The following is a 24410-nucleotide window of genomic DNA, read 5'->3' as shown; positions in this document are numbered from 1 at the left end:
TATTATGTAATCGCCTAAACACAGCCCACTTCTATATAAAAAAAAGATGTCTCTGGTCAACTAACTATTGGCATACATTGCGGCTTAGCAGGATTGCAGTGTTGATACGCTCGTGTTCTCTAGCTATGGCTGATGTCAACGCCAATCATTATACCCTCGCTGAATTAGTTTTTTGATACCACGGATGGACTCAGAATTTGATACTTCGGGATCCTTTGTTCCCTCGCTCTACAAGCCTGCAGAACTCCTGCCAATATCGCGGCACAGGCAGGCATTGCTCTATGGTATTGAAAAGTACCCGATCGTGATCCTGGTTGGTGAGACTGGGAGTGGGAAAACCACCCAGCTCCCCCAATTTCTTGAGCAGGCCGGATGGTGCAATGATGGGAAGCAGATTGCTATTACTCAGGTGAGTTCGCCTTCAAAGCTGTATACTTCTTTTATTCATGTAGCAGAAGATTACTGACACCTTCACAGCCAAGGCGGGTGGCCGTTACATCGGTTGCAGCCCGCGTTGCAGCAGAGACTAAGTGTCAACTTGGTCAAAAGGTGGGCTACTCGATCAGATTCGAAGATGTCACCTCGGCTGCAACACGGATCAAGTTCGTGACAGACGGTCTGCTGCTGCGGGAGGCTCTGGTAGATCCCCTGCTCTCTCGCTACTCTGTAATCATGGTTGACGAGGCGCATGAAAGGTCAATTAGCACCGACGTGCTACTTGGTGTACTCAAAAAAATCAGGAAACGCAGACCGGAACTACGTATTGTGGTGAGTAGTGCCACACTCAAAGCTGAGGACTACGTGAACTTCTTTGTAGGAGGCGACCAAGCTACAAATGAAATCGACGAGGACAATGACATCACAAAGATTATTACCTTGCGAGGCAAGATGTATCCTGTGGATTGTCTATACTTGGAGACCCCAGCAGAAGACTACATTGAACGAGCTGTTAAAACCGTCTTTGATATCCACACCAGTGAGCCGGATGGAGACATCCTCCTATTCCTTACAGGTCGGGACGAGATAAATACGGCAACCCAGAAAATCTCAGAACAGGCTGCTCTCTTAGACGAGAAAGGGGCAGCACTTCTACCGGTGCCACTTTATGCTGGGTTGACTGTTGAACAACAGCTATACGCTTTTGAGCCCGCCCCTATAAACACGCGGAAAGTGATTGTCTCTACCAATGTGGCTGAGGCGTCGGTCACGATTGACGGGATAGTATATGTCGTGGACTGTGGATTCTCAAAGCTTCGGGCCTATGACCCAGCCACGGGCATTGAAAAGCTGACGACAGTCCCCATCTCGAAAGCATCAGCGACACAACGGGCAGGCCGCGCAGGGAGAACGAAACCAGGGAAGTGCTTTCGACTATATACCGAGCAGTCATTCCTCTCGCTGAGTGAGGAGACCGTCCCCGAAATTCAACGTTCAAATTTGGCGCCAATCATCTTACAGCTAAAATCCCTAGGGATAGATAATGTTGTACGATTCGATTACATATCACCACCACCATCTGAGCTTTTTGTACGAGCGTTTCAACTTCTCTCCTCTCTAGGCGCAATAGATGATTATGCCAAACTCTCCAAACCTCTTGGAATCCAAATGGCAGAACTTCCAGTTAACCCCATGATGGCAAAAGTACTGCTGAGCTCAACGAAATTCGGCTGTCTTGGCGAAATATTATCCATTGCAGCGATGACAACACTTCAAGATACTATCTGGTCCAACCAAGATGAAAAACGTGGAATATCACCAGCTATACGACAGTTCGCTGTTGAGGAAGGAGATCATTTGACATACCTAAACATCTACCATGCCTTCGTTACCAAGGGGAAGAAAGCACCGAAGTGGTGCAAGGACAACTCCCTTGTTCACAAATCCATGATGAAAGCTATTAGTGTTCGTGTACAGCTTGAAAATCATCTCAAACGTTTTGGGATTGACGTCAGTAAACGGGAGCTCAGTACGAACCCCGTCACTACCGAGAATATCCAACGATGCCTTACCACCGGTTTCTTCGGACATGCAGCTAAAATGCAGCCCGATGGAACTTTTAAAAGCATCACCGGGGGAATGACCTTGCACGCCCATCCAAGTTCTCTTATGTTTGTAAGTTGTCATTAACCCCTTTAGTACATGCTAAATGCTGAATTTGGATGTATAGAACCGCAAAGCAGAGTGGGTGATTTTCAACGAAATCCTGCAAACCAGCACTAAAACGTTTATCAAAGATATCGCAAAAATAGAAAAGCCCTGGCTGCTTGAGTATGCGCCGGACTATTATCAAGTCAAGAAGTAAAGCCGTTAAACTATAATACACATGATAAAACGTCCACTGCCACTATTTTATTAATTTTGTGGACTTCTGATATAAATCCAAGGTAAAAGATATATTATTCCATTGCTGTTACCGGTAACCTACTCCATATACATGTTGGTTTATGTGACGTACCGGTCTTGGATTTCCTATGAATTCTGACGTGAGTTTATGCGGAGCAAACTTGGCGATCATGGGTATATTTACTTTGTTAAATCCTAAATATATTTTTATCCCACCAACGTTATCTATCACTCCTCGCCAAAGATATACCCAGCCATAATAAAAGCATTTATAACGTGGACTACGAACTTTCAGGATGCCTCACCATCACCACGGCCACGGCCACGGCCATGGTTGTCATGATGAAGCTGGCCACGACCATAGCAATGACGTCGTCCCCGCAGTCCAATCCCTGCTCTATAAGCAAGTTGATTTTGATAAAATCGTGACACTGAACGAGTCAGAACCGAAAGCGGGCGCTGCGATTGTAAAAAAGCCCTGGGACCAACGTCTAGAAGTTGAACCTCAGCTTGAAAGCGATGCAGACGAGCAGCTGCTTATGCATATCCCGTCAGTGGCCCTTATACCCTCCATCCGTCAGCATGGTTCTTGCCCCAGTATACTCGAAACCGCTGAACTATTTCCTGCTAGCTAGGAGAGCATATCCATGGCACACCAAGTTGTATAAGGCTCTGGTGATTGATGCTAACTTGTGTATAGATTTGCTGGCCAAGTGAAATTACACTCGGTATTAATATACGCGGAACCATCACCTTCGGCTCCAAATACAGTAAAACTGTTCCGAAACCGTCCCGACCTTGACTTTTCCACGGCATCGGACCTCTCACCAACCCAGACAATTTCTGTCCCTCAATCCCTAACTGGTTCACAGACAGATGTGCTGGAAATCCCACTAAACCGTGCAGTTTGGAACGGGACAACATCGGTAACCTTGTTCTTCGAAGACAATTGGAGCCACGGTGAAGAAGACGTCACTAGAGTGGGATATATTGGTTTCAAGGGAGATTTTATGGCTTTGAACAAGGAGCCGATTACTTTCCTATATGAAGCTGCTGCAAACCCAAAGGACCACACTGTGATTCAGGGAGTTGATGGAGTGGGCAAAACCATCGGAACCGGGAAATGATATTTGACCTCAAGAATCAATGACTTTGATGCATATTTTGACGCTGTTTTTGAATTGTAAAGATGCACGCTCCGGCTGACGACTCGATTTATGTAGCATTCCTCAGCAGGCTATTATCCAGGCTGGCAAATTCTATTATACTTGCTATAGTGTCATCCCCATTCCTTGAAGCTCAAAAATATGCAAAGATACACCGTTTACTTATTCAATCCCGCTATACATAAAGTATAGAACATGAAGAACGAATGTGGGGCAAGAAGAGCAATATATACAGAGTAGGTTATATGAAATATTAGTATCGACAGTGACCAGGCAAAATATGAAGTTATACCGAAACTCCTGCATGTATCGCCATGCAAATCTATGGATGTGAAGTAAAAGAAGGGAACCCACACCAATGGCCACTTGACCCTACTCCGCAATTGGTTCTCTAGCTTTCGCTGGCGCTGCTTCCTGAGGTTGCTCTGTTTCATTTTCCAAAGAAGTAGTCGGAGCATTAGGGAGTTTAACTCGATCCGAAACTTGCAACTCAAGTTTCTCCAGCTCATCTTCTACGTCCTCTTCATCCTGAGTGGAGATCTGCCCTCTGATTAATTGGCTTATTTCCTGCACGAAAACACCTGTTAGATACGAGTATTGAAGAAGAAGATCAGACATAAGGTGAGGTTACCTCTTGGTAAGCCCTGGCTTCCTCCGTTTCACCCATGAGCTTTTCTACGCCTTCTATACCTCCCATTTCCCGATGTATCGCCTGTAAGACTTTGTTGCCTTGATTTAGACCGAACAAAATGTCCTTCTGTACCAAGGCGAATTCCACGCTCCCGGTTAGTTTCTCCAACTGTTCAAGCTGCGCATCAGTCTTTTCAAGGAGAGATTGTTGGTATTTTTTCCGCCGCAGGGCTAATAGCGCCCGAGGGCGGTCATTTCGCGCAAGGCACTGGCGGGCGATCTCGGTCTCGCGATCAGTCAGAACCGTTATCCGTCTTTGGTATTGGTGCAGTTTATCGCGCTGATTTTTGAGATCGAGGATTGCTCTAATTTATTCGAAGACAACAAGCAAAAAGTGCCAGGACAACGAGTTAGCCGGTTTGGTTCTGAATGGTCAGGATATCGATGCAAGGGTGTTTGGGCATGTACAAGGCAGCCGCCGGCTACTGCGACATGACATGACACGTACTTATCTTGCGCCGAAATCTTATGTGTGCTCGCAGTGTTACCCATCTTTGCTATGGCCGATATCCTGCATCCAAGGGCTGCGCATCGTCTTTCATGGCAGGCCTTTGTCCCTATCTCGTGGAACTTGGCCCTTGATGACATCGTTTTAGGCGGCCTTATCGATAAGGATTTAAGGTTCCCCGTTCCCGGCTATCTCCCGGAAAAATAAAACTCCACATAGCTTATTTTTTTGTGATTTCGAAGTCCACGAAGTGATAAGTGGACGGTTTCCAGGTAGATATTCAGGATGGCGCCCAGATACCGTGGGAACAAGTCCGCAAGCCTCGGACATGGCCTCGACAAAGAAGTAAGTTTTGCGGTTACAGGACTTTCTCTCCTTCAATGGAGCTAACCACTTCCATGGCAGATCTACCAAGCAATCCGCAAGCTTGACGAACAACATCTTGACGAAACCGGGGAGCCGCTATCTTTAGTGGCGCATACTATATATGACAGAATCCGACGGTCAAATTCCAGTCTAAATCGCAGGCCAAAAAAGGTGCTTGAAGATAGCATTGAACGGGTCTTGGACATCTTTAAGCAGGACCGAGCGGTGGAGGAAGATGGGGATATAATTGAAGGCGATTTCGAGGGCCTGGAAGAGAATAAACCCGATGTAGGAACCCCCAACCCTACAGTTGAGTCCTGTCAACCTATAACTCGGCAATGTTCTAATATTCCTATAGGAGTCGAATGGTTTGAACAAGAGCATTGTCAACATGTGGGCTCCGCAACCAAAAGCTCAGTCGTCATCACAAAGGCCCTCAGAAAACACAACCCCAGACGTGTCGTCCCTACGTGTGACAGCTAGCAAACGCCGAGGGGCTGGGGGCGAGTCTGCTCCAAAACGACGGAAACCAGAAAGCTCCATTGACAAATCACCGCCAACTCATGTGAGCCTAGCGGATTTGGGAGGCGTGGATGATATTATACAACAACTAGAAGAGTTGATTGTCCTTCCGATGACTAGACCACAAATATTTTCTTCGTCAAATGTACAGCCCCCTCGCGGAGTGCTTCTTCATGGACCACCGGGTTGCGGTAAAACGATGATTGCCAACGCATTTGCTGCCGAATTAGGTGTACCTTTTATCGCGATATCGGCTCCGTCAATCATTTCAGGGATGTCTGGCGAGTCTGAAAAAGCATTACGTGACCATTTCGAGGAAGCCAAAAAGGTGGCCCCATGTCTGATATTTATGGATGAAATCGATGCAATTACACCAAAACGTGAGAGTGCGCAGAGAGAGATGGAGAAGCGAATTGTTGCGCAACTACTCACCTGCATGGACGACTTAGCATTGGCGAAAACCGATGGAAAGCCTGTGATCGTTTTAGCTGCTACAAACCGACCTGACAGTCTCGACCCCGCATTGCGGCGTGGGGGGCGATTTGATAAAGAAATTAATCTAACAGTTCCTAGTGAGCCTGTGAGAGAACAGATACTCCGGGCCTTAACGAGGGATATGAATTTAGCAGATGATTTGGATTTTAAATTCCTAGCGAAAGGGACGGCAGGCTTCGTTGGTGCAGATTTGAACGATTTGGTTTCTACAGCCGCAACAGCTGCTATAAAACGTTATCTTGATTTGCTAAAAACGTCTCCAGGAGAAGAAATGGATATCGAGGAACCCTCAAATGGGGTGAGTAAAAAGGTTCTGGAACTTCGCCAACTCATAAAGCGTGCTCGTGGGACTCCTCATGAGGCAGATCCACAGATATACGTCTCCAATGCCGATTTCCTTACTGCACTCCCTAAGATTCAACCATCTTCGAAACGAGAAGGATTCGCAACTATTCCTGCTACTACCTGGGCAGATATTGGCTCACTTGGCTCTATACGGGAGGAGCTTGTAACGGCCATAGTCGAGCCGATACGGAATCCTGAAATCTATTCCAGTGTTGGAATATCTGCGCCCACTGGTGTCCTTCTCTGGGGCCCTCCAGGATGTGGTAAAACCCTACTTGCCAAAGCTGTGGCCAACGAATCCCGTGCAAACTTCATCAGTATAAAGGGACCTGAGCTTCTCAACAAGTACGTGGGTGAATCTGAACGTGCTGTACGACAAGTCTTCTCTCGCGCTCGATCCTCTGTTCCGTGTGTTATTTTCTTCGACGAGCTGGATGCTCTGGTTCCTCGGCGAGACGATACCATGTCAGAGGCGTCAGCACGCGTTGTTAATACGCTGCTCACTGAACTGGACGGGCTCGGAAGCTCAAGGAATGGTATTTATGTGATAGCAGCAACCAATAGGCCTGACATCATTGATCCAGCCATGCTTCGGCCAGGTCGTCTTGAGACGTTACTCTTTGTCAACTTGCCTGGAAGAGACGAACGGCCAGAGGTCCTACGGACCCTTGTGCGGAACTTGCCTATCGAAATGACTGAAGATCTGGAGGAATTGGCACGATCCTGTGAAGGATTTAGCGGAGCGGACCTAGGCTCTTTGCTACGCCGTGCAGGTTATTCTGCAATAAAACGAAGAGACACTATCAAATTCGAAGACTTCATTGCTGCAAAGCAGCAGATACGGCCTAGCGTAACGGATATGAAAAAATATGAAAGCCTGAAGAGGGTATGGGGAGGGGGCAGTGCGTTTTAGAAGACGGAGCTAACTACAGCATTATAGAAAGTACTCGTGCACCCAAATTTTGTATTGCATAATTGATACCCAGTTTTGGTAACAAATTAGATATCCTCCATAGCCATGGAGGCACTTGGCTCTATAAACAAACATAAATAAACGCTTGAATTAGTTCTCACTACATCCAAAGTCTACAAGTACCATCTGCACCAGCACTGACACACCACGCCTCCCTAGGATGCCAGTCAACATCCAGTACACCCAAATCTCCAACGACTTTATGACCACGGAGAACCTTTAATGGCACAATGTTGGCATTGCTCATTAAGTCGCCAGTGACGCTGCCGTGGAAAATCTGAAGCAGCCCATCATCACTACAATCGATGAAAAGTGGGTAGCGGGGGTGGTACTTCACTGCACGAATGGCTTTACTATGATAACGTAAAGCTTTATATGGCCGATCGGATAGGTCAACATCATGCCACAGGAGGCGACGATCATAGGATCCCACAATCAGATTGTCTCCCGAAGTTATGGAGGACGTTGGATGAATATCGAAGGATGATATCCAGCGAGCGCCAGGTTGAAGGATCTTCAACAAAGTCTGCCGGGAAAGATCATAAGATCGGATAGTGCGTTGATTTGCAACATAAAGGATGGGCTTGGCGGGGTGGAAATGGGCTGTCTGAGGAGGGCCACCTCCCTTGATACGTTTGCGGAACGGGTACTGTGTTGAGTGTTTGGAAAGGGTATGGATCGCAACAGCGAGCGAGACTGGTGTCGATGAGGCAGGGCAAACTGTGACAAAATAATCACCACGACGATGCCATGATATCGACTTGACATTGTGACCCAGCGGTATGGTAGCATATACCCCATTGTCAGCGAGAGAGGGTAGTGGACGGGCCCATTGGACCTTGGACGCTTTCTGTTCGGTGCTTTGAGCCCCTTTAGAAGTCGTAGCCGCATAGCCCCATCCAGCATCCACGGCTTCGAGACTGGCTGATTCAAGCTCAGGGCCTAGGATATCTGGTATCATTAGGTATACGGCTTCTCCTGCAGCGGCAGATAGCACAACTTCGTCCTTTCCAGGCCTCCACCGGACCACATTGACTGGTCCGTCATCGTTCAATTGCACGCTCCATAATTGGCGACCTGTAAGAAGTTCCCACACGCGAACTGTACCGTCATCTCCACCACTGGCCAACCATAGCCCTGTTGGATCAACAGCAACACTCCGAACGCGACCCTTGTGGCCTCGGAATAGCGCTGAACAGGTGGTTGGAAACGGCTTCAATTCTTCGGGGCTCGGCAATTTGGGTAGTAAGCTGCTCGGGTCGATATTTAATTTATTCCTGCGTACTCTGGGTGCCAAATACAGGTCGAGACAGCGTTCGAATTTTTCTTTAACAAATGTTTCAAATCCGGGAACTTTCCTAAGGGAGCCATAATCTTTAGGCAAGAATGGAGTCTCGCGGTCCTCTGGGTCCTGTTTTTCCCAGGCTTTTCTCTCCTTTTCGTCGGGTAGATATTCAGGTGGAGGGTGGTAGCTCTCTTCGTAGCCCGGTGGGGGTAGCTTTGGCGCTGGGATATGCATTGGGTGATCGTCGCGGGGGGTCTCGTTGGCCCAGAGATCAAAGGTCTGTATGTTGTCTTTCGACTCGTCCTCCTCCTCAGGCGCTTTGTACGGCAATATTCTTCCTTCTCTAATCGCCTTTACCATCTTCATCACTCGCTTGGCTTCATGTTTCGACGCCACAAATCTCCTTTTGGGCTCAGGGGCGGCGCTTAGTGGCATGATCTCCTCTTTGCTTGTGAAATACTCGACAGTGGGCTGATATGGATTGTATCCATCTTGAGTGACCTCATTCATTTGTAATTTGCTGAGGAGAGTCAACTCCTCCTGGCTCAACTGTAGCGGTTTTCCTGTAGCTGGATCAGTCAAGCCGGTCCAACCTTTGGGTATTTCAATGGTATCGAGAAGCGCATCCAGTGCTTCTCCCTTCGCAGGACGCATGATCTTTTTGCCATTGATGTTATAACCAATGTGAGGGTAGGCGTCGTAAAACGAAGTGGGGATATTGCCAATTGTGTTCCCATTTTCATCCCCGTCAGAGAGATCGGAATTGTCATCGGGGTCTATCTCATCATAGACATATCGTTCGTTGCCATTTGCATCCTTCATTATACGGAAATTGACAGCTTCTTCATCTTCATCCTGAACTTCAACCCCACCGTTCTCTAACGAGGAATTACCGGCCTTTCCTCGTTTCCCATTCTTAGTATGAAGCGGCAGTTGGCCTTTCGGTATCAAATCGCCATCGATCGACTCATCTTCGCTTTCGTCACTGACGTCGTCAATAAGTTCAATTTCCGAATCGTCTGAGTTCTTGGATGCGGAGGAGTCGAAGCGAAACTCCTCGCCGGATACAATATGCGTGTCTCCTTCGATATCTTTTGTGACAGCCTTGCGTTTCCTAGATTCCATCGAGGGCGCCATGACTGGGGAGCAAGAGAAATCACTCAATATCTCTTCCTCTTTTTGCGTTGTGCAAAAGCTCCGGAAATTGACATTGAAATATCAAAGTAGATTTTTTTTTTCCTTGAGCAAGAAGTGGATACCAAGGTACATCTTACATAAGCAGGATGGACCTCAACTGGGATAAAGTAGTTTAACCGCGAGAACATCTACCGACGTTTCTTATAAGCACTGATGGCGTTTATTTATCCCTACTCTATATTATAGGCTGACGGGAAGGGTGGCGGCCTTGATAGAAAGGGCCTGTTATCCATAGGCTTGTAATATATACCCTCGAGGGCCGGAGGCAGTTCAGATCTCAAGATGGATGCCGGACAGCCAGCCGCATTCAACTTGCTTGACCAGTCACTACCTCTCGTACAACAGGATCCCTTGTCCTCCAGCAAACCAGCAGAGGCGCCAAAGAGACATGCCGCTTGTGATGAATGCAGTAAGCTTTGGTTTTTCATTACAAGAACTACGTTGGCGGGATATGACATGCTGACGGACCGTTCTAATGGGTCAGGAAAACGTAAACTGAAGTGCACAGGAGAAATAGAGGGCTGTCGCCGATGTACTAGGCATGGCATCTATTGTCACTATTCGTTCCAGAAGCAGATGGGCCGGCCACCGAAGTCGGCTAGAAAGCTGGACGAAATCAACAGCAAGACTGTGTTGCGTAGCACCGGGAGGCTGGGTGAAGCAGACTCGACATATAGTACGCCAGACGCACTAGGAACGTTCGAGGCTAGCAATATGTGTCCGGCAATCTATAAAACCTTTATGCGGAACACGTACGATGTGCGGCCTGGACCTTTTATGAGCGATGGTCCATTATCTGGACTAGGAGAGTCACTGCAGCCCGCTCCCCCGGAGTCTTCAGCCCTTATACCACGAGACATTGACTACTCCCAAATCACACCAATGGTCTCACCATCTCAAAATAGCCTGGAAGCTAGTTCAATTACGAGCAACGGCAGCCCGGTACCATCAGGGCTTCCGCAGACACTGGCACCCTGTCCGTGCTTGTCACATCTATATCTTTCCCTTAGCTCCCTTACATCACTCAACTCTTTCCCTCTCTCCCCGAACACTCTGATTACTTTATACAATGCAGCTAAGACGGCATGTACTGTGTTACGCTGTGAAATCTGCCCAAATGCATACAGCTCTGCAGTGCAGAATCTTATGTTGCTAGGAACCCTACTCACATGCATGGCTAATTCCTGGCTTGAAATCTCATTAAAGGATGGTGAACCTCTTGGAACGGAGACACTTGGTTCATCTTATATTAACTCACTTCCGGCCGATGACGAGTTCCGCAAATCCTTTTGGAAAGATTGGCTACACCAAGTTGTTCGATATGGAGTTATCGGTAACATTACGCCTCCCAACGTCCCCCTTGTCCAAAGCCAATGCGAAGAGACTCCTAGCCTTTTGAGTCTAATAGAAGAGATGGAGGCGCGCCAGATGCGATGGCATGCTACTAGAATGCCCCTAGTTAACGCCAGTTGCCCACAAGACCACCATGCACAGAATCTTGCCCCCATTGGCCAAAAGGAACCTGATTTCCTATGCCTTCGCATCGCTGGTAATGCAAGGCAAACTATCGACAGATTCGCGTTTAATGCTAAAGAATATCAGGATAGAAATTGACAGGTTATAACTTGAGATCGTACCTACAAGTGGGATGAATATCAACATTCTAGAATACATACTGTAAGCATATGTGTATTAGCCTCTAGATAGAGCAAAATCTACTACTTTCCCTGCCACTCGATTCTCTAATTAATTTTATATTGTTTTATTTGATTTTCAACTAGGACATATATGGGCGGGCATCTCGACGGCCAAGATGGTGATATATGCACCGCACCGTACATGAATCAAACCAGTTTGGTTAGGGTATTTTTTTGCACCATTGTCTATTCATTTTAAATTCGCTGGATAAGTGTTCGGCATAGGGTGGAGGGAATATGGCGGGGAATAGGAGTAGATGTTTTGAGTAGTATGAATCAACCAAATCACTCATCGTCGTCATCATCAACGACATATCTGTGTTTCTTCCGCGCTTGAGGTGAAGCCCCCTTTTGCCCTGGCGACTCACTGGCGGCTGCAGAAGGCTTGGGCGCTTTACTGCTCGGTTTCTGGGGCTGAACATCTTCATCAATCTCGCCCTCAGCGTCCATATCCTCGTCATCGACAATTTCTTCCTCGTCATCTTCGTCCTCCCCAACTTCGGGCTCCTCATCACTAGCAACGAGGAAGCCATCGTCTTCATCATACTCGTCTTCACGGGACCGACCTCTCCTATCATAATCATCCTCTTCATCTGAATATATATCATCACGACGGCGCGGTTTGCGTGCTGGTCTCTTGGCCGCACCGCGTGACTTGGTAATAGCCATCTCATCGTCTCCCTCAAGATCAGCAATTGTAAGACCTGCTCCTGTCCGCGGGAAATTGGAGCCTCGCCTGCCACGGTCGACTTCACGCTCAACTGCCGCTTGCCGTTTACGGGCTTCGCGGAGTTTCTCTCGTTCGGCCTGTTCAGCCTGTTTCTTCGCGAGCTCAGGGTCTTGTTTGACTTCGATAATCGCAACAGACCCGTCAGCAGTTTTCTTACCGCTTCGTGACGCGGCGGCAAGAGATTCCTGTAATCTTTGTACTGCGTCATCTGTTTCGACAGTTGTTGGGAGAATGCTGAGGGAGGAAGTAATGTGCGAGGTAAGACGGATGACAGAGGAAGACTCAGACGCGATGCCGAGGTAGGTATGCGCATCTAGATCTGGATCGTACTCGTCACGCTTCCCAGGCCTGCTGGGTCGTGCAAGCGCCTTGGATGATATCCTGTACTGCTCGGTAGGGTTCGATGCAAGCTGAAGAGTTAACGAGCCATCTGACCAGCGTATTATCCTGGCATTGGACTGAATATCGTCGCCGTCAGGAGTAGTCCTCCAGCATAAGGAGGTAGAGGCAGAGGAAAAGGGTGGCGCAACGTAGGTTTCGGGATTGAAGTCTTCAGACTCTATGGAAAGGAAGTTGGGTACGGCGCAATTGAAGACCTGCAAACCAGGTTAGTATGTTATTGACCGCATGGGCTAGGACGAGTTCATGCCTGTCCATCAGTCGGTTCCGGTTCTGGCGCGCGTCCTAGATTCAAGTCCATGACGTTCAACGTCTCCCCGTACTCCATGCCATCCTCCTCCATCGGAGAGCCAGCTCGGTCGTAGCGCCCTTCATCGTCGCCCGAGTCCAGCTGCACATCATCCAACTTTCTACGTCCTTCATGTCTGGAGCTGTATTAGCGCATATATCATATCGTAGGAGGTAAAAGCTGGACTTGAAGCATACATATCTTCTTCCTCCTCCGAGCCGGACCCAAAGAGCCCTACATCGCCGTCATCGTCCAGAGCTGGAGGACTGTTATCCGCGTCCGCATCGTCGAGTAAATCGTCGTCCTGCGTCTTTCTCGGCGACTCGTCCAGGTCCATGATTCCGATTTCTGCACAAGATAACGTGAACTCAGACGAGAGAATGAAGCAGGAGAGAAGAGAAGACAGAATAGAAGAGAATTAAAGAGGAGAATTAAAAGAAGAGAGCGGAGAGAAATCGAGATAGCTCTGAGCCGCCAAGGGTTCGTGAGGTGTTCGGCCCTTTAGAAAGTCCGGGGCAGCGAGATAACAGTTGGAGGCGGTGGCCCCAGGATAGACATCAAGGAGCATGAGACAGCGTGAGCGTTCGAGGACAGCGACAGCCACGCTTCTCTCCATATTCACGACTGTGGTTGTCATATAGACCCGAGTGCTGGAGTCGACCAGGGGAGTTTTCGCAGGGCGCATCCAGACGATGTCCAATTTCTTCCAGAGCGTGTATGTTTTGAGGCCCTCCCGCTACGTTTCAGTCTTATCTCGATATATCACCACCCTATTGCGTCTGATATATGATATAAGCCAGCCTGCCTGGCCCCCTATTGATACACTGTGGCATTCCTATATACTGACATCTCTCGACTATCAGCCGGCAGGGCTTTGGCCGTGGATCAAATAAAAGTAGCAACAACAACAGCGCCAACACTGGTGCAAACACCAGCGGCACGACCAGCGCGAGCACCACCGGCAACAATACCCCCAGCGGTAGCATCAATAACAACAACAATGGCGGCAGTCTACACAGGGTGCCCGACGGCGCTGGCATGTCTCCATCCTACCCCCACGCCCAAGCAGCCATGTCAACCCCTCCTTCTGCTGCCTTGGAGCCCTCGCAGCCCGAACAGCGCGACTCTATCAAATATTTCTTCCAGGAAAAATACGCCTCGTTAAACGTCAAGGGGAACTTCCTGACCCTCTGTGCTTGTCCGAAGAATGTCGAACTTGGCGAGTGGCTTGCCCACCAAGGTGAGTGACTCGAGATGCCACCCCCTGGCCCCTTACCTCGGGATGCTAAACAGGTGGTTCTAGTTGTCGAACAAAACCGCCTCCTCCATGGTATGCTGCAGGTTATACAAGAAATCAATAGCGTCACCGGTTACCCGATCTGTAATGAGATGACGTGTCCGACCATGTCTGCTGGAAAGTGAGTATGGCCTGAAAAAGTCGGACCATTATCTGACCCTGTTTGCTAAAGTATACTTGCGCAGTTTAACATACACTTGGCTGGTAGACGGCAAGGCCGCGCGGATATCTGCTCCCAAGTTCATCAATCGCGTCGAGAAATGGATTGTCAGCAAGATTCACGACCCGGTCATGTTCCCCACTGACCCGGTCACCACCACCCCCTTCACTTTCGGCTACAACGAGCTAGCCAACAGTGAAAATGGAGGCAGCCCTGCCCAGGGCTCTGATCCATCTCAGGACTGGATTGGAAAGTCGAGCGGCTTCCCGCCCACCTTCTACAAGGACTGTCAAGGCATCATGAAACAGATGTTCCGCTGCTACGCTCACTTGTACCACGGCCACTGGGAGAACCCGTTCTGGCACATCAACAAGCACGAAGTCCTAAACATGTGCTTTGTCCACTTTGTCACCGTTGCCAAATACTACAAGCTCGTTTCAGACAAAGAACTGGAACCAATGCAACCCCTGATTGACATTTACACTACGCAAGAGAAGATCCCCCCAGAAGCCCTTGCCGGCCACTGGGCTCAGCATGCTTCCCCCCAGCCATGAGATTAAACCAACAACAACAACAGGGGGGGGGGGGGGGGGGGGGGGGGGGGGGGAGTCGGAGCATCAATTGAAAGCTACTGGGCAAAATAATTGCGGACATTGAAAAGGCCAAAGTGCATGGGATATGTGGACATTTCTTCTCCTTTTATTCATCTTTCTTTATTTGCCGGGAGTTATTTTTGTCAAATGGGCTTGAGTTGAGGCATCTAAGTGGGATACTGGTTATTGGTTTCCTTTACATTTTTACATGATATTTAACGTACTACATGGTCAGTCCTGCTATGAAGTGGAAGTGGATGTCACGGACTAGCTATTTGCAAAAGGCCAAAGTCAATAGAAACTAAACAGTCGAGCGAGCGTCTGAATACCATCTTGCCTTCTCATGCACACTTCTATCCATCTCTATATCTTCTTCATTCTCTTCTTAATTCTCTTCAGTGTCTTCTTCATTCTCTCCAGTGTTGGTGAAATATCCCACTTCACGTGATGATAAAAGCCGCCAAGCATCGACAAGAGCTGATTTCCTATCTTGGATTAATCTCGCTTTTGCTGCGAACTGCGGGGGAACAAAAAACGCTGCGTTTTTCATAGATTATTGCACAGTTCGGTTGTACAAGTCTCTACAGCAGCCTATACAGTGGCAGAAGGTATGTCTCTAGTCTGACTGCACAGTATTGATTTTATATGTGTCGATCTGACAGAAAAAAATGCGTATCTGACTCATTTCTAGTTCCATCTTCAGGATTGTTCGGTTGATTATATCGCCCATTGAACTTTCACTCGACCTTTTTTCCACGATCAAAGGAGAACCATCGCTGCTTATAGTACGATAGAAAACGCCTGAGCCGGTGGATACATTAACTCGACGCCATGTCGTCCACCGCGGTGGCCCTTTCTCCCGGGCTTACGACCTTTCTCCGGAATTTAAAGATCACTTCGATCGAGTCGTCAATAGAAACCCTCATATCGTTCGTGGCTCGCTCCTTTTACACAATGGAAAACCGCATTGCTAACGGCCCCCAGACTGCTCAAACGACGTCAGATACGCCAGTCACACTCATGTGCGGTGGCAACGGCATATCTTCTCATGCGAGTCGTTTCGATGTTTCGCGATGCGGAGCCGGAGAAGCTTATAGAGAGAGTGCAACAGGTCGGAAGGCTGATAGTTGCGGCACAGCCAAGAGAGATGGTAGTCGGAAATATTGTCCGTCGCGTGCTAGGTCTTATCAGAGACGAAGCAGAGAATGAACGCTTTCGAGGGCTGAGCGCACAACGGCAAAAGCAGCCTCCACCACCACCTAGCGATACTGGATCCGACAACACTCGACCACATACTCCACAGAGTGCCGGAGACACTCACCCAGCACCTACACGCCTAGAGATACCACTGCATCATGCACCACACCCACGGAGGCGGGGGGGCCATCATAACGAGTTAAAAACACTATCGCCCTTTGACGCTTATGGACGGGTTTCATCCAGGCCACCATTAATGACCCATCCATCATTCTCTGCAGTGATGAGCACCCCAGTGATATCTATGTTTAACTTGCTTTCTGAACCCCAGTCAGAGTCCCCCCAGCCTGCATCTCCAATTGCTTCAACCTCTCCTACAGACCAGCCAGGCAATAGTCCAAAGGACTTTAAAGCAGAAGTTATTGACGGCATAACTGAAATTGTGGACGAGCTGGGACAAGTGGACGACCAAATCGCTGCCTATGCACTAGAGCATATCCACTCGAACGAGATAATCCTTACTTACACAGCTTCGGTCACGGTCCAGAAGTTCCTGCTGAAAGCTGCTGCAAGGCGAAAGTTTACTGTTATCCATGTCGAATCCTATCCCAATAGCCACAAGGATAGTCATGCAGCCGTAACCGGTACCTTGACAGGGGATGAAGAAGGTCTAGCCACGGATTCCTTCCAAAAACCCCTTATCGCGCTAGGCATCACAGTCATCTTGATCCCAGATTCTGCAGTATTTGCCCTGATGTCGCGAGTGAATAAAGTCATATTAGGAACACACTCTGTTCTCGCCAATGGTGGCCTGGTCGCTGCAGCTGGATCCCGAGTTGTAGCCAGTGCCGCAAAGGTTCACAAAACCCCCGTGGTTGTGGTTAGTGGCATATACAAGTTAAGCCCGGTTTACCCCTTTGACTACGAGGCCCTTATCGAGTACGGAGATGCCAGTGCTGTCGCAGATTATAAGTATAGTGACGTGGTTGAAGGAGTTGAGGTGATGAATCCACTCTACGACTATGTACCTGCTGAGCTGGTCGACCTTTACATTACCAATGTGTGAGTATTCTCTACTACGTCCGTATATTGTCGACTACTAACACTAAAACATAGTGGTGCCCATGCTCCGTCATACTTGTACCGTATTGTGTCGGACCACTACCGTACGGAAGATATCACCTTCTAAACCAGGCGCATACCAGGTTGAAAAAAAAATACCCTCTAGAAAAAGATCAAGACGAACACGAGATGTATGAACTTATGGCAAACAAAAGAGTACAGATTAAAGAAATGGAATTTTTGTTGACTTGCACCTGAGCTACTGATTTAAATCGAGCAAATGGACAAGGATTCCACTTTTACTGTGATCAAGAATCTAGGTCTCTGTCAGAGCTTTTGCTCGGCAGGATCATCCTTCACATAACCGTAGAATTCGTAGCAATTAGCTTCTGTATTGTGCCATAGCCAAACAGGCTTTATCCTCACGTAAACCACACATCGCGCCGAGCCCGTTTAAGATCTTGGCTTCTCCTTCTTTTCCTTCCACAAAGCAGACAGACCGACACCAGAGACCTTGACGACCTTAAATCGCACACCGGGAATATCACCCTTGGCCTTGCCCTTTCGACCGAATCCAGCAAGCAACACCTCGTCGTTCTCGTCAACGAAATTCAAGCAACCGTCATTGGGGACTGTAGTTCAGAATTAGCCATGTTAGCGTGCGTTCGTCTATCGTACGCGTGGTGTAGCAGTGGCTCTCAAGTCCTCCTCGCTAAAAGCCCTATCCCCCACCCAGAGCGCAGTATAAATGCTGAATAGAATGATCCAAAGAAGACCTACCGAAAGCAGTAACCTTCTTTCCGTTCTTGACCAGCTGAACCTTGACACACTTTCGAATGGCGGAGTTGGGTTGTTTGGCCTCGACACCGACTTTTTCTATGACAATTCCTTTGGCGTGTGACGATCCACCGAATGGAGAGGACTTGAAGGCGGTCCCGAGAAGACGCTTCTTGTATGAGAGATCTGCCCAGCGACCCTCGCGGCGATGGTTTCGCAGCTTGCGGGCGGCGTTAAGACCACGCGGCTTGCCTTTTCCCATCTCGAATAATTATCTATAATTTTTCGCTGTAAGAACGTGTAAGCCAGACGCAATGCAATATCGACGCGGGGTCGTGGGAAGGAGGAATGCGAGGTGTGGCTTCGGAGGTGTAAGAGCTCTCACGTACTGATAAGGGAGATGTGTCGAAGATGAAAGGCCAACGAGGCGAGCTGTGTCGGATTTTTGATGTCGTCGTTGGTGTTCGAGCACTTCCTCCACCAAATTTTGCTCATCGACCTTAAAGCGTGTGCGTTTGGTAAGCGAAACTCGTTCGGCACGGCGTTTGGTTCTTCCGTCAAAGATTATGTAATCATACTCATCCACGACTACGGCGACATCTCACCATCACTCTGTCTCTATGTAGAGACCTGATAATAATATCTTACGCGTTGTATGGTCTGGCTGCGGGGTGAAAATGGTCATATTTATCTCTCGGTGTTACGAAACAATATTGTCTACATCTCTCTCTGGGATACCACGCACGGATTTTAAGTATATAGGAATTATCAAACCTATCATTCACTGAGGCATTAGGTGGGGAATATACTTGCGCTCCATTGCCTGGACTCGTATGGTGCGAGCTTAAGAGAGTGGTTCTCTTGATGCGAAAACTGGGCCATAGTGACACCCTGTGGACAAAGAGCAAATATAACCTCGTCTCTTCTTCACTTCGGTAGTCTTCTATTCTTACACTGCAAGCTTAGCTCCAGCCAAGATGCACGATACTCCTCTGAATAGTTGATTACACTATAAAAATGGCCTTTTGAAGGCACTCGGGCTTCAGCCTGGTCGGTGGAATTGTCATTTTCTACCCAGCATCTTTCAAATCGGTCAATCGGCCTCTCAAAGAAGCCGTACATATTTGTTTCCGATTTGCCCCCTGGCTTCTGGAAGTACGGAATTTGCCTCTGGATGGAGTCAACTACTAGGTAATGGCCTGGGCCAGCATGGTGCAGCTGCCATATCTTTGACAGATTTAACCTCAAATCATTGGGCGCATCGATGGCGTTTAGAGGCAAACCCACGGGAATTTTAACCATTCCGTCGTGTTCATCTTGTTCGAAGTCTACGGCATTAGCAACATAGTCAAGCCAGCTCGAAAGTGTCACGACAATTGGAGCAGACTCCGATACTGCGCTTGATGGGTCAGGGTCAGCAGTACCCGACCCTCCATCTTCTCCAGGTGCTGAAGATATGTGGTTTTTAACCGGCTGCAGTTGTTGTAACTGTGGTTACTTGTTCCATTTGTATTGGGCGGTTTCATGATCTTAAGGCTTAATCAGATGCAATACCGAGCGACTGGCTCTGCTAAATGGGCTTCTTCTAGGCTGTGCTATCGATTGTGTGGATATTCAATCATCTAGTGCTGGGTATGTATCATACCAAATTATGCGCCCTTCAACATAGTTGTAGAGGCTCTTAACATTATAGCATATTAATTGTATATGTTTTAATGGGTTATTATTTTATTTATCTAGCCTACGCAATTACCTTTAAACCGCCAACTCCGAGTCTGAACTGTTCATCAGGACAAACAACTATAGAAAAACTGCTAATTTCTAGGTGGGAGGGTGGGTATTGCGGTCACCTCGGGCAGATGAAATGAAAAGTAGTCAGGGATTACACAAGGTCCAGTGGATTTTAGAGTACTCGTTGCTACAAATCTCGTTACCAAGTTACAAGCCAGCGTGCTGTGACAGTGCTGGATATAGACTACTTATCATGTCTTTAGCAAGGGGTGTTAGTCAAACCACTCTACCTCTTTATTCGGCTAAATTCCTTTGGCCTATAACCCTTCCTTGCATGAGATATTAGTCCTAAGGGCAAACACAAAACATTTAACATAATCACTCTGGTCTCGGTCTCACGGTGAGATACAGGATAAACTGGATGAGTATATTAAGAATTGGTATTTTGATATAGCCCGATAGCCGTTGTGTAACTAGGCAGCATATCTCGAATAATAGAATTGAATCGAGGCTTCCGCCCTCTAGACACATCTATATATCGGATTAGGTTCCGGCTGCAGTGTAAATACTTAGTTAAGCTTAAAATATGGAACCCCACCACAAAACTTAATTTTACATCACATAGTTAACCGTCGTAGTAGAACACTATACAAAGATATTGACTAGGCTCTGGATATAGTCTATTCGGTATAATATTTATAAGCTCTAAACTCTGAAATTCGCGGCCATTTCCTTTTCTAGATTGGCACTTCACTAAATACCAACTCTTGGTTCAAGCTATTGGTCTTGTACGGCGCTAGTAAGCTACCTAGAATACGGAGTTCTATCAACATATTAATCCTGCATTTCTATAGATCATTAAGCGTCGGCCGTGCCATTATTTGGCTCGACCCCTTAGCTCCGTTGAGCATTAAAGTAGGATTGCCAGTCACAGCCTAACTGCATTTTTTGGTTGCGTAAGCCGCTTACTGTTGCACTACATTAATGGATGCTTAGATTGATTGGACATGAGCTCTCGATTTGCGTGTATAGATATCAACTGCTTAGCACATTGCAGTTAACGTGGTCTATGGGAGCCTATGTCCAACTTCGATATGAGTATGTAGTTCCACTTCCATAAAATCAGGCTTGGGATAGAGGGGTGATCCAACTTGTAATCAGAGCCTTCCGTAGGATACCAAGTCAATTGTGGTGTTTGGCATCAAATTTCAGAAAGATAAGGGCTCCCGTTGAAACAGCTAGGCAATGTTATTTCGCCATTTGGAGCAGATACCCGCGGTATTTGCGTGTCGAGTTTACCGGCTTGTCAGGGTCCCTATATAGCAGTACACCGCTAAGTTGGATGCTTCTGGTACCTAATAGACAACTTTATCTTCTGGCTTGAACAGACAGTTGTAATATAGATAAGGCTGTTTCGTTATTCGGAATAGCTGCAGGTACGGGGTTTGTCAATCGTGGACCTATCTCGCAAGGGTTGTTTGGAGGATAGGACCCGTCTTTCCCATGTTTCGGGGCATTTTTTCCATATTGCGGAACGGCGTCGCCGTAGTATAGGCTCTGGAGTGAGGATATGTACGTAGAGCATCATTCTCTTATTTTTTGTAGGTTGATATTTCATATTCGAATCTTCTCTCTTTGCAACGAGTGTAGAGCTCAGCTGAGTAACCACTGCCAAGATTCACATTTCGACCAATCACAGCATGTTAGAGAACTACGACTAAAACCATCATTCGCCAGACAAGGAGATAGCTATTTACTGCAAATGCTACCTTAGTAGGTATGATAAGTTAAGTTAAGATGACGAAACCTGATCAGTCTTCGTTAAAGCCCGGCCAGCGGCTACCTCCTCCCTTCCTGTTTCAAGGCCCGTCCCGAAATGCATCCAGCCTATCCCTAACAAACGGGAACGGAAACGGGGCTCAAGCACCGTCAAAAGCACCATCGACATCAGCGCCCTCACCTGTACTCCCCCAGGCCTCTTCTTCTCGAGTCTCGGTGCTGAATGATATTCAAGATATCCACGACATCCATGATATCCATGATATTCGAGACATACAAGGCCTTAACCTTCTGCCGACTCGCCGCAAGCAAACACAACCCCAACGCCGGGCAGAGGGAGCAGACGCTCTCTGGGACCAGATGCAGAGCACTCTTGCTGAGGTGGAACTAGCAGCTATGGGTGGTGATCGCGTATTTGGGTCCTATCACCCGGAAGTTGTAGAAAGCTTGCGAGCGAAACAACTTTCACTCGCGCAAGCCTGGGCAAGGACTGAGGCCGAGGAGGTCCCTAACAGTGTGTCATCTATCGGCGACACTGCCTTTATGGAAACTGATGAAGGTAATCCTCGAGAGGTTCTGGATGAGAAGACAGAGAGGGATATTACCCATGCTCGGAAGAGGAGAGAGGCAAATGATCGATACTTCGAACGTGTCAACAACGGTGTCCTTGACGTTGTCGCGAAGTTAGAAGACGTGGCGCAAACAATGCGAGAGGTTGCAAGCAAGAGCAAGGAGGTCTGGAGTGAAAGCGGAAGCGTGCAGACTCCTGTAGGCTCTGATGGTTGATTCAAGAGCTCTATCTTAAGAAAATCCCTGAGTTTTGGTGCTTCTGCATCTGGCAGAGTTATAACATGATATCATCCAAGAGATGGGGAATACTGGCTCTCCATATTATTGGCAGTGTTGAACGCCCGGGGTATTTCGCCGGAGCACTAGCAGAAATATGCTCCCCAATACCTTCTATATTGGATGACGCACATCGCCAACCGATATCATGGCCATTCATGGCACCATATAGAGCGCACATACGAGTGTAAGTTGTCATGTTTCTTAATGGCTTCCGCCGCAGGCTAAGATCGACTTGATGGGAATATAGTCGTTCAGCTCGCAGCACCTGCGTTAGGCAGATAAATGCGCTGTATTACATTACAGAGACGCCGAACTCCCATATGGCATAGTGTACAATGAAGAGTATAAGAATCTGTGTCTTTATCATCCGCCAGCCTTTCTGAACCTTTCCCTTAAGTCTTCCCAGCTGAATTCATGTATACTTCGAGCCAGCGACTCAACTTCTTGATTCCACCTCGACTTCCACGTATCCACAATAGTTGGCCCTTCGGGCGGTGCGTAGCCTTGCCGTGCTAGTGCAGCAGCATAATCGAGCTTATCTCTCAGGTTGTATGCCGTAGCTCCAGGCATAGAAATGTTGTTGAGGGTGTCGATTTGTTCCCGTAGGAGTGCCTGCTGGTGCTGTCGATCTGAGAGGCGCTTGAAGATAGTAAGCTGAATAATAGCGTAGCTAAGAGCAAGCCCTCCAGCCTTGACATGGCATTCGATCCCAGGGATATATCGTTAGTAAAGAGGTGACCATCGCCTGTTAATTGAATTTGGCAAAAGGGAGCAATTCCGCGGAGGAGAAAGAGCATACAAATCCGGTGAGAAAGCCCATGGTTATCAACAATGGGAGGCAGTAACGCCAGAAGATCGTTCTCAGATCATTTTCTTCCTGAGATCAGGTTCTTATCGTGCTCGTCAGCTTCTTGTCCTTCAGTTGTTGTTAGTTCGCAGATCGAACCAAGTCGCAGAGGAGGTAGAATGCCAAGACTTTCGGCCAGGAACATTTTTTGTCTCTTCTTCGATGCTTCAACCGCAACCAAACCAGCTATATCAATTAAACCACCACGTCTCTTCTCTACTCTCCTCGCATCGATAATAAATTACGCTATTTATTCTGTTCTCCCCTTTTTATACCCTTCAAAATGGCTGGTGGTGCCATCAAATACCGACATCTCGATCGCAAATCATCGCATCGACGAGCCCTCCTGCGAAATTTAGTTACCTCTCTCTTCACACATGAATCCATAACGACGACATGGCCAAAGGCGAAGGAAGCCCAGCGACTGGCGGAGAAATTGATTACACTGGGAAAGAAGAATACAGAGGCCAGCCGGAGCAGAGCACAATCGGTCTTTTTTGTACGTTCACTCCCACAACACATCATGGGCTGCATGGAAGAAGGAAGGGCAGATCTCATAGACATGGCTCGAAATAATAGCGTATGCTTGATAATATAATCAAACTAACCCTATGGGCTTCACTAGACTCCTCAGAGCCTCCTTCCAAAGCTCTTTGGACCGCTTCGTGAACGCTATATGGACCGACCCGGTGGCTACACTCGTGTTCTACGAATTGAACCTACAAAGCCAGACCAAGCGCCCTCTGCCATTCTTGAGTTAGTTGATGGAGTGCGCGATATGCGTTTTGCAATGACGGCGAAGACCCTTGCTCGCCAGAGAGCTGCCGGTCAAGAGACGATGAACGAAGTCACCGCTCAAAACGTGATGAAAGTGACCAGGTTTCGACCAGATGGCCAGGCTGCTCTGGAAGCAGAAGTACAGAGGGTGGAGGAAGAGTTGGAAAAGAAGGCAGGGAGAAAATAAACGGTTTTGACTCCCTGTTCTTTTTGCTCAGTATGGCGCGTGGGACTGTAATTTTATTTGACAAATCCGGAGGTGCATCATCTGCTTTCTCCTACTTCTCTTCCATTTTTGACATAGAGGGGATTTGGTATTCTATCTGCCATGAGTGGTATCACTGTCCCATAGCGGCCGGTATGTCATGTCTGTTACATTATATGCATTGTATATTA

At 47.8% G+C, this 24410-nt stretch overlaps 9 protein-coding genes across 9 annotated transcripts; 6 read left to right on the top strand and 3 right to left on the bottom strand.

Moving 5' to 3' along the window:
- Nucleotides 1-184: 184 nt before the first annotated feature.
- On the top strand, nt 185-3470 carry GIQ15_05625 (protein of unknown function DUF1605; the record flags this gene model as incomplete). The annotated part of the gene is made up of 5 exons (XM_033553042.1): nt 185-409; nt 478-2112; nt 2168-2268; nt 2639-2893; nt 3044-3470. 5 exons carry the CDS (start codon nt 185-187, stop codon nt 3468-3470), a joined length of 2643 nt encoding a protein of 880 aa, XP_033404186.1.
- A 1462-nt stretch (nt 3471-4932) lies between these two features.
- GIQ15_05624 (ribosome biogenesis ATPase RIX7) lies at nt 4933-7288 on the top strand (the record flags this gene model as incomplete). The annotated part of the gene is made up of 3 exons (XM_033553041.1): nt 4933-4992; nt 5053-5301; nt 5372-7288. 3 exons carry the CDS (start codon nt 4933-4935, stop codon nt 7286-7288), a joined length of 2226 nt encoding a protein of 741 aa, XP_033404185.1.
- A 160-nt stretch (nt 7289-7448) lies between these two features.
- Nucleotides 7449-9770, bottom strand: GIQ15_05623 (eukaryotic ribosome biogenesis protein 1; the record flags this gene model as incomplete). The annotated part of the gene is made up of 1 exon (XM_033553040.1): nt 7449-9770. The coding sequence occupies one exon, from the start codon at nt 9768-9770 to the stop codon at nt 7449-7451; it is 2322 nt and encodes a 773-aa protein (XP_033404184.1).
- Nucleotides 9771-11812: 2042 nt separating this feature from the next.
- Nucleotides 11813-13282, bottom strand: GIQ15_05622 (uncharacterized protein; the record flags this gene model as incomplete). The annotated part of the gene is made up of 3 exons (XM_033553039.1): nt 11813-12853; nt 12961-13081; nt 13143-13282. 3 exons carry the CDS (start codon nt 13280-13282, stop codon nt 11813-11815), a joined length of 1302 nt encoding a protein of 433 aa, XP_033404183.1.
- A 355-nt stretch (nt 13283-13637) lies between these two features.
- On the top strand, nt 13638-14956 carry GIQ15_05621 (kinase activator; the record flags this gene model as incomplete). The annotated part of the gene is made up of 4 exons (XM_033553038.1): nt 13638-13660; nt 13965-14185; nt 14249-14363; nt 14428-14956. 4 exons carry the CDS (start codon nt 13638-13640, stop codon nt 14954-14956), a joined length of 888 nt encoding a protein of 295 aa, XP_033404182.1.
- Nucleotides 14957-15826: 870 nt separating this feature from the next.
- GIQ15_05620 (translation regulator GCD7) lies at nt 15827-17381 on the top strand (the record flags this gene model as incomplete). Its single annotated transcript, XM_033553037.1, has 3 exons — nt 15827-15924; nt 15980-17254; nt 17309-17381. 3 exons carry the CDS (start codon nt 15827-15829, stop codon nt 17379-17381), a joined length of 1446 nt encoding a protein of 481 aa, XP_033404181.1.
- Nucleotides 17382-17707: 326 nt separating this feature from the next.
- GIQ15_05619 (40S ribosomal protein S23) lies at nt 17708-18293 on the bottom strand (the record flags this gene model as incomplete). The annotated part of the gene is made up of 2 exons (XM_033553036.1): nt 17708-17886; nt 18035-18293. The coding sequence occupies 2 exons, from the start codon at nt 18291-18293 to the stop codon at nt 17708-17710; spliced, it is 438 nt and encodes a 145-aa protein (XP_033404180.1).
- A 3266-nt stretch (nt 18294-21559) lies between these two features.
- GIQ15_05618 (uncharacterized protein) lies at nt 21560-22327 on the top strand (the record flags this gene model as incomplete). Its single annotated transcript, XM_033553035.1, has 1 exon — nt 21560-22327. One exon carries the CDS (start codon nt 21560-21562, stop codon nt 22325-22327), a length of 768 nt encoding a protein of 255 aa, XP_033404179.1.
- Nucleotides 22328-23520: 1193 nt separating this feature from the next.
- GIQ15_05617 (mitochondrial 54S ribosomal protein YmL8) lies at nt 23521-24201 on the top strand (the record flags this gene model as incomplete). Its single annotated transcript, XM_033553034.1, has 2 exons — nt 23521-23736; nt 23863-24201. The coding sequence occupies 2 exons, from the start codon at nt 23521-23523 to the stop codon at nt 24199-24201; spliced, it is 555 nt and encodes a 184-aa protein (XP_033404178.1).
- Nucleotides 24202-24410: the final 209 nt, after the last annotated feature.

The sequence above is a fragment of the Arthroderma uncinatum genome (genome assembly GCF_011692745.1).
Source record: "Arthroderma uncinatum strain CBS 119779 chromosome Unknown scaffold4, whole genome shotgun sequence".
NCBI lineage: Eukaryota > Fungi > Ascomycota > Eurotiomycetes > Onygenales > Arthrodermataceae > Arthroderma > Arthroderma uncinatum.
The sequence above is the reverse complement of the archived record's forward strand: the minus strand, read 5'-3'. Positions and strand labels throughout refer to the sequence as shown.